The following is an 8,450-nucleotide window of genomic DNA, read 5'->3' as shown; positions in this document are numbered from 1 at the left end:
CCATTTCAGTAGGTACCCAGCCCACTGTGATAAAATTATGTGGTAGGGGCTCAACTCTAATTACAGCATGGGCAAGTGGGACCTGATAGTGATGGGGTTCAGAACATGCTACCCCAAAGTACGACACTTTAGCATACTGAATATTTGAAGTTGAAGGTATTTGAGAAAACAGCAGAACTGAGACGGTCACTCTGACCTCTCTCTCCCTTCCCCCCTGAAACAGGCCATCAAACCTTCCTGTGAGAGGTACCCTCCCTATGCCAGGAGAAAAGGAGCATCCTTATGCCACATACAAAGGAAAGAATCCCAACAAACTGGCCTTGCTGAGTTTCCTCAGTTTACTATACTAACCTCATACTCCTTAACCTGTCATATTCCTCCACAGCTGTCCAGTCTTCATCAAACGTAGCAGAAAATACTCAAGTTTAACTGTTTCTTTGGATCGTTTCCGTATGAAGTCTCCCATGTCAGGTAAAACTTATAAAATTAAACAAATGTGTGGGCTTCTCCAGTTAATCTGTCTTTGTCAGTTTAATTTTCAGACCCAGCCAGGGACCCTATGAGGGTCAAGGAAAATTTGACCTACAATAGCCAAAGGGTAGGAGGGGGCCAGTAGACAGAAAGTCACTAAGAAGAAACAATCAGGGGTGAGAGGGGTTCTGGCTAAACCAATCTACCAGGATTCTTGCCAGACAGGCCAGGTGATCAGACATCAGCTGGGGGTGGTGGGGGAGGGTTCTTGCTAAAACTGGGTTTAGCAGATGGGCCTAGGAGAAGGTTCAGGAGCCTGACTAAAGTTTGGTCAAGCAAACCAAAGCTCAGTCCCTTGGTTGAGACATGCACCTACCAGCAGTGCCCTTCTGGAACTAGGACCAATCACACTACCTCAGGGTGGCTGCGGGGAAGCAAACAGGAACGGCGATAGCTGAGGGCAAGGAGCCTGCACAGATGGCCTCCGGTGTCCGGTGTCCGGGGCCCGACAGTCAGCCAGTCCCAGAAACCACCACAAAATTCCTTCATACAAGCTTGGGTGTTCGCACTTGAAGCCGCTCCCCCACCCCACCCACCCCACGCAGGCCCGGGAGACGGAGGCCTCTTATCCCTAGGTACAGAAAGACGAGACCAGCACCACTCACTGCAAGGCCCCTCTCCTAACTGTGGGCGTCAGTTCCAAATTAGCAATGTCCCAGGCGTCCAGAGCCACTTCCTGCGCGCTGGCAGGCTGCCCCCCATCAGGGCTCTATCCCAAGCTGACCCTCCTGCCAGCTCCTGCAGCAATGCCAAAAAAGAACTCACATCTCCAAAAGACTCAGACGCCTGCAGAGGCTTGGCTTTGAACAAACATAGCTGGTAGCACACAGACCTTCCCCCTACCTAGAGGTCAGGGCTGGGCTGGCTCAGCGGTCCCGTGTGCGCACACCTGAGCAGCCTCCGGAAACCACAGGGAAAGTGCCAGTCATTTGCATAACATTACAACCACAGGCAGGCTCTTCCCAAGAATAAGGGCAGGTCCTCAGCTGCCTGGGGTAGTTCCCAGCTTGCAGTTAAAAGGGAAGAAAGTGCTTTTGGTCGACTCCTTTTAAACTCCAATTCACAGCGCCGACCAGCTGTGATAGCTCCAATTACAGGTTCAAAGATTTCTGGGCCATGGAAAAACTTTCTGTCCTGGCCACCCGACCCCATACCGCTCCCACGCAAAGGCCCAGAAACCACCCTGGAATGTGCCACCAAGGGGATGGGTGGCCAGAGACTGGCCCCTTCCTTTCCCCACAACGTCAGCAGAGCCGTGACCCCAACCCAGTGTCCAGCCGCATCTCTGAGAGTTCTTACCCTTTCAGTTTTGCTCCCCCACACCCTCCCCGGTCTTGAGCTTTCATGTTTCATGGCGGCTGGGCTCCAGTGGAAGCTGTGTCCTGGTCCCCCACCCCAGTCCCCAGAGGCCGAGCCAGGGCCCTATCCACTGTCCCGCTGGCTCCAGGGTCAGGAAGCACAGAAAGCCTCCCCAACCAGAAACCCAGGTCCTAGTCTTCCTTAGGCCAGAGGTCCCACAAGGATGACATGAGTTTGTGGGGGAACCTGAGGCTGGAAGGCTGCCCTTGGCGGTCGGGGGGCAACTGCTGGCTGGGGGCCCCCCATTACTACACCCAGTGACACCCGCCTAGCCTTCTTCGGACGCTCCCTCTCACTGAGACAGCTAAACCAACTGGGGAGCAAAAAGGTGAAGTCATCTGTCCAAGGTGATCCAGTGATGGAACTTAGTCATCTCCGCAGGCAGGTTCTTCCCAGTGTGTAAGCCGGAGGCAGGCCAGACCCGACACCCAGACATGCACACACACCACACAGGGTGCACAACAGTACACACACACCACACACATGCCGCGCACACACATATACACACACACACACACTGACACGCAGACACATGCACGGAGGGGAAAGGGTCTGAAAGAATTTGCAATCTCGTGTTTCAAAAAAGCACCAAAAGTAACGTTGAAGGAAAAGTCAGCAGCAGACGGTTGACTCCGCGACTTTCATTTCGCTTTGCTCATCCAGCGATGCCCACAACACCCAGGTGCTCGGGTCCTTTCAAAAAGGACCCCGAGTCTCCCAGTCCCGGAGTTTGGGGGCCTCGCCCCGCCCGTACCCGCGCGCCGCCCCAGACTGACCCGCGCCAACCCCGCCAACGGCCTCGGGGTGCAGAGGGGGACCGAGTACGCGCCCCACGCCCCAGACGCGGACCCCGACCCCGACCCGAAGCCGAACCCGGAGCGCGTCTTAGCGTGAGCAGGCCCCGCCCCGCCCCCGCGAAGCCCCGCCCCGTCCCCGCCCCGCGAGGTCCCCGGACGCCGCGCGCAGAGGGTCACGGGACACGGGACGCGGGGCGGGGGGCGGGGACCGGGGGCGGGGCGGGGCCGAGGCGGAAGTGCCCGCGGAGGGCACTGCTGCCAGCTGTCCCGACCCGCCCCTCCTCCGCCGGGTACTGCCTTCGTCCAGCCGCGCCAGATCCCGCGGGTCAGTGTCATGTGACTTCTGTCTCTGACCACGAGCCTGAGCCTGCGACCTCTGGTGAAGAGGGTCCGGTCGCCTGAGAATCAGGTGTCCTGGTCCCCGAGGGTCTCCAGGGAGTTATATCCCAGGTTACGGTCTCCTGGGTTCTGTTGGGGTCAGGGGTCTCCGGAAAGTCCGGAAGTCCTCTGGGACTTCAGGAAGGGAGTTACCTGGGTCCGGGAGTATTTGGGTCTGGGGTCTCAAGAGGGGGATAGTGCCTGGGTCTGGGGTCTCAGGGGAGAGGTAGTGCCTGGGGTCTCAGAGGAGCATAGTACCTGTATCTGGGGTCTCAGGGGAAAGATAGCGCCTGGATTTGGGGTCTCAGGAGAGCCATAGTGCCTGGAGTCTCAGGGGAGGATAGTACCGAGATCTGGGTTCTCAGGGGAAGATAGTCCTTGGATCTAGGGCTCATTGGGTTAGAGCTCTCTGGAGCCAGTTTGCTTTCCTTCCCAAGGGTCTCTTGTGATAGGCCCATCTGTGCTGTGTGCCATGGTGGTACTGTGGGCCCTCGCTCTGGCCTTCGCCATAGGCCTGGCCACTGCCGGCCCACCTAACATCATGCTGATCTTTGCTGATGACCTGGGATATGGGGACCTGGGCTCCTACGGGCATCCTAGCTCCACCACCCCCAACCTGGACCAGCTGGCCGCGGGGGGGCTGCGCTTCACCGACTTCTATGTGCCCGTATCTCTATGCACACCCTCCCGGTAAGTGAGGGGGCCGGGGGAGCCCATACGGCATCTCCCAAATTCACTCTGGGCTCCTGTGGGGGAGGCAAAAAGCTCTGTCTCTTTGGAGAAGCTCACGTTTCTCGATCTTTCTCCCCTATCTTTCCTCCTCCACATGTCCACTTCAGCCTTAGTTTCTCTCTGTCTCACGGACTCTCTGACTTGTCCTATAGGGCTGCCCTCCTGACCGGCCGACTCCCAGTTCGGATGGGCCTGTACCCTGGAGTTCTGGAGCCCAGCTCCCGAGGGGGTCTGCCCCTGGAGGAGGTGACCCTGGCTGAGGTCCTGGCTGCCCGGGGCTACCTCACAGGGATAGCTGGCAAGTGGCACCTTGGGGTGGGGCCTGAGGGGGCCTTTCTGCCCCCCCACCAGGGCTTCCATCGATTCCTGGGCATCCCATACTCCCATGATCAGGTAGGAACCTCCAGGGCCCTCAGACACCCTCCTGCCTGCCTCCTAACAATCCCCTTCCCCTTGACCCCTTGAGCCCCACCCCACAGCCCAGACTCCTCAATGGAACTGCTCCGCCAGGGCCCTTGCCAGAACCTGACCTGCTTTCCACCATCCACCCCCTGTGATGGCAGCTGTGACCAGGGCCTGGTCCCTATCCCGCTGTTGGCCAACCTGTCCGTGGAGGCACAGCCCCCCTGGCTGCCTGGACTTGAGGCCCGCTATGTGGCTTTCGCCCGTGACCTCATGGCTGATGCCCAGCGCCAGGGCCGGCCATTTTTCCTGTACTACGCCTCTCACGTGAGTGACCTTGACCCACCCCCCGGGGCTGCCCCTGACTCCTACCCAGTGCTAACTCCTGTCTCTGCCCACAGCACACCCACTACCCCCAGTTCAGCGGGCAGAGCTTCTCGGGGCGCTCAGGCCGAGGGCCGTTCGGGGACTCCCTGATGGAACTGGATGCAGCGGTGGGGGCTCTGATGACAGCGGTGGGAGACCTGGGGCTGCTCGGAGAGACACTGGTCATCTTCACTGCAGACAATGGGTTTGCTGACGGCGGGGCAGGGGGTGGGGAAATGCTGGTTGGTCCCTCACCGCGGGTCACTGGGGTCTTCCCATCCTGACTACTGGCTGAGGACGTGGTAGGATAAGGGCGTCCGGGGAGATGCTGGCTGTATCGCGGTGACCTACAGGGCACGTGGGAGGCTAGGGGCCACGTGCTGGTCTTGGCAGGACACAGAGGGGACGGGCACATGCTGGCCGTTTTTATGCATAGCATGTAACTCTGGGGCTGGGGTCACCAGGGGTCACCCTGAGCTCCCCATCACTGACGACCTCCTTGTGTGCCCCAGGCCTGAGACCATGAGAATGTCCCGTGGCGGCTGCTCTGGCCTTCTTCGCTGCGGGAAGGGGACCACCTTTGAGGGGGGTGTCCGAGAGCCTGCCTTGGCCTTCTGGCCAGGCCACATCGCTCCCGGTCAGTCTTAGGCCCCCCCCCTCACGAGCCCCTGGCCCCACTTCCCCCACCCTGGTGGCACGTGGAGTGGTCGTCCTCTGCCTCCAGGTGTGACCCATGAGCTGGCCAGCTCCTTGGACCTGCTACCAACCCTGGCAGCCCTGACCGGGGCCCCTCTGCCCAACGTCACCTTGGACGGTGTTGACCTCAGCCCCCTGCTGCTGGGTACAGGCAAGGTAGGGCCAGCAAGGCTGAGACCCCGGCCCCCCCGCTCCGCCCCGCAGACCCTCTGGCGAGTGGCCTGCAAGTGGTGCTGCCAGTGGTGTCCCCGGGTGGGCCGGGGGCAGCAACGCATCCGGGGCCCAGGCTGATGGCTCTGGGTACGTGCACACCAGTGCCGGAGGGCCCTGCCCACCCTGTGATCCCCGACTTTGCCCCCAGAGCCCCCGGCAGTCTCTCTTCTTCTACTCGGCCGACCCAGACGAGGTCCACGGGGTCTTTGCTGTGCGGAGTGGGAAGTACAAAGCGCACTTCTTCACCCAGGGTAATTTCCTCTCCCCCAACCCTGCCAACCCTGTCGTTGCCCCAGAGCCTGGTCCCTCCTCTCGCCCTTGCCCTTTGCACAGACGCGTCCCCCCTCCCCAGGCTCTGCCCACAGTGACACCACTGCGGACCCTGCCTGCCACGCCTCTAGTCCTCTGACTGCCCACGAGCCCCCGCTGCTCTTCGACCTGTCTGAGGACCCTGGTGAGAACTACAACCTTCTGGGAGGCGTGGCTGAGGTCACGCCCGAGGCGCTGCAGGCACTAAAGCAGCTTCAGCTGCTTAAGGCCCAGTTTGATGCTGCCTTGACCTTCAGCCCCAGCCAGATGGCCCGGGGCGAGGACCCTGCCCTGCAGATCTGCTGTCAGCCCAGCTGCACCCCCCGGCCATCCTGCTGCCACTGCCCAGAGCCCCAGCCCTGACAGCACTGGTGCAGGCCAGCCGGGGGCCCCTCGCCCGACCCGGGCACGTGATGGTTCGCTGCTGTGGTGCGGGTGTGTGGAGGCAGTTTGTACCTGATAATGCTAATAACACCAGCTGGTACTTACAGGTGTGATGATTCCTCTAATCCTCGTGATAACCCCGAGGTAGGTGCTGTTCTGCCCGTGTTACAAATGAGGAAACTGAGGCATGGAGCGATCCAGCGACTTGTCTGAGGTCACCCGGCCAGCAAGAGGTTGGGCTGGGATCTGAACCCAAACATCCCGGCTCCGGGAGCTGCCCCACAACCTTTGTGATTGTAGGTGTTAGTGCATGCAAGCTTGGGTCCTGAGTGTGAGCATATCCCTTCATGCAGAGCTGTGCCGAGTGCTTTTGTGTGCCAGGAACAGGGTGGGGTGGGTGTGAGGTGTGGTGGGCAGAAGACCCTGCAGTTGCCAAGCCCCTGTGAGCACCAGGTGTCCCCCGGAGGAGGCATACCTGGGGCTCAATAACCGGACTGTGGGCTCTTGGGAGAAGCCTGTCTGAAGGCAGGTGATGAGGTGCACATTCCAGGTGCAGATCAGGGGAGAGAAGCTCTTGAGATGGACCCCGGGCCCTGCCTCTGCCCCTTCCAGAGCTCTGCATTTTCCGCTTTCCCACACACTTCCTGTCTCCCTCCTCCTCCTTTGACTTCAGACAAGCGTTCTCCACCCAGAAAAGACAGACATCAGGTTTGGTTCCTGCTCAAAACTCTGCAGACTTCCCATCGTGCTCAGAATTAAATTCAAACTCACTCCCTTAGAGTGGTCCTGCACCCTCTGAGGTCTGCCCTTCTCCCCACCCAGTACCCCTCATCCCTCGGGCCTGGCATGCTGGCCTGCCTGTGCCCCTGTGAGGCCAGGAGAGAGGACTCACACAGCAGCGTGGGGCCCGTGCACAATCACCCTGTGTGTTGCCGACGTCAGGTCCCGTGTGCCTCCAGAGCCGCACCGTAGCCTATATGCTCCCTCAGTGTTGCCCCAAAGAGAAGAGCGTTGTCTGCGTGGCCAAGGCCCAGAAGACAGCCGTCCCCTTCCCTAACAGACCCCCACCGTTCCAGTGGTGGTCAGAGGCCCATTGAGTAGGAGGCACGTACGGGCTCTCCCGGACCCAGTCTGAGCCATCACAATCCAATGCAGTGAGTGGTCCAGGAACGGCATGTAACTAAGAGTCCTGGTCAGTGAAAGGTCGGGGCCAGTCTGTCAGGATCCTTGGGTCCCCTCCAGCATTCTTACTCTGGGGCAGTGAGGGTGGAGCAGTGCTGTCGCTGCCCCTGACCAGACATCGTGCAGCTGCTAAACCAGTGTCCCCAGCCACCTACCTCCTAGAGCTCACAGTATAATAAACCCTACCTGTTAAAGCCAGTGCTTGTGGGCCATGTTACTTTCAGCCAAAAGAGGTCCTGCTGGAATGAGACGAGTGAGTGGGATGTATGGCAGCCACGTGTATGAGTGCACGTGACCTAGAGAGTGAGCCTGTTGTGTCAGCTGCAGAGTGCTGAGGCCCACTCTGTGTTCTCCATGTGGCCCTCCCATCACTTCTGGTCTGGTTTGGTGCTGCGCTGACCGTGCCCCAGATCCCACGGTGTCTTAGGGCGGCCCCCTCAGGGCAATGGTTTCCTTGGGGGCCCTTGCAGCCACTGACGCCGGCATAAGGAGGGCCCAGGTGCACGTGTGGTCGGAGTGGAGGCACTGGCCCCAGATGGGCGAGGCGTGCCGCACCCCTGCAGCCTGCAGCTTCTCCTCCAGCGGGACACACGGTCACCTCCAGGTGCCTTGGTTTCAGAGTGAGGACTGAGAACCGAAGCAGGCACCGTCTGTGCGTGGCATCCGAAGACCAAACACTCAACAAGAACCACAGAAATGCTAATACCCAGGCACGACACCAGGCCTGCCGCCCACCTGGGTGAGGAGCACACTTTGTAGTTTATCCGCCACCCAGTGCTGTGCATAGTGCTGGGGTGCAGGTTGCCAGAGGGGACCCACCCCTCTTCCCAAGGGACATGAGTGTCGACCCTGAGATCTCAGGCTGGATTTCCAGCATGAGAGGATCCCTCCTCCTGTGGGGAGGGTGGGTATGTGGGTTACCGCCTGGGAAAGGACACTAGGGAAATTTCAGGAGCTACGGGTGTTCTCTAACTTGAGGGTGGAAACGTGGTGCACACTTACGTTGTCACATGTTTTTTATACTTTGAGAGAAATGAGAATTTAGCTGGTAAATAGCACAATGGGAGAGTACTTGGTCCTATAAGAGCATAATCATGAGAG

At 59.6% G+C, this 8,450-nt stretch overlaps 1 protein-coding gene across 5 annotated transcripts; it reads left to right on the top strand.

Moving 5' to 3' along the window:
* Positions 1–2,894: 2,894 nt before the first annotated feature.
* ARSA (arylsulfatase A) lies at positions 2,895–7,566 on the top strand. 5 transcript variants are annotated; one of them, XM_042993651.1, is made up of 10 exons: positions 2,895–3,096; positions 3,503–3,755; positions 3,950–4,190; positions 4,308–4,526; positions 4,601–4,770; positions 5,078–5,202; positions 5,290–5,417; positions 5,623–5,725; positions 5,827–5,928; positions 6,316–7,566. In XM_042993651.1, the coding sequence occupies exons 2-10, from the start codon at positions 3,538–3,540 to the stop codon at positions 6,378–6,380; spliced, it is 1,371 nt and encodes a 456-aa protein (XP_042849585.1). In that variant the 5' UTR covers positions 2,895–3,096; positions 3,503–3,537; the 3' UTR covers positions 6,381–7,566. The 5 variants fall into 5 exon arrangements, with proteins under 5 accessions (XP_042849585.1, XP_042849583.1, XP_042849584.1 ...); XM_042993649.1 differs by lacking the exon at positions 6,316–7,566 and having other exon boundaries at positions 2,895–3,012; positions 3,518–3,755; positions 5,827–6,271; XM_042993650.1 differs by lacking the exon at positions 6,316–7,566 and having other exon boundaries at positions 2,895–3,012; positions 5,827–6,271.
* The last annotated feature ends 884 nt before the right edge of the window (positions 7,567–8,450 follow it).

The sequence above is a fragment of the Panthera tigris genome, chromosome B4 (assembly GCF_018350195.1).
Source record: "Panthera tigris isolate Pti1 chromosome B4, P.tigris_Pti1_mat1.1, whole genome shotgun sequence".
Classification (NCBI taxonomy): Eukaryota; Metazoa; Chordata; class Mammalia; order Carnivora; family Felidae; genus Panthera; species Panthera tigris.
This window is presented reverse-complemented; position numbering and strand designations above follow the sequence as displayed.

Coding starts and splice junctions, on each gene's coding strand:
- ARSA (XM_042993649.1), top strand. CDS start 3,538: ATGGTGGTACTGTGGGCCCTCGCTCTGGCCTTCGCCATAGGCCTGGCC. Junction 4,771..5,077: donor ATCTTCACTGCAGACAATGG/GTTTGCTGACGG, acceptor TGTGTGCCCCAG/GCCTGAGACCATGAGAATGT. Junction 5,203..5,289: donor GCCAGGCCACATCGCTCCCG/GTCAGTCTTAGG, acceptor CTCTGCCTCCAG/GTGTGACCCATGAGCTGGCC.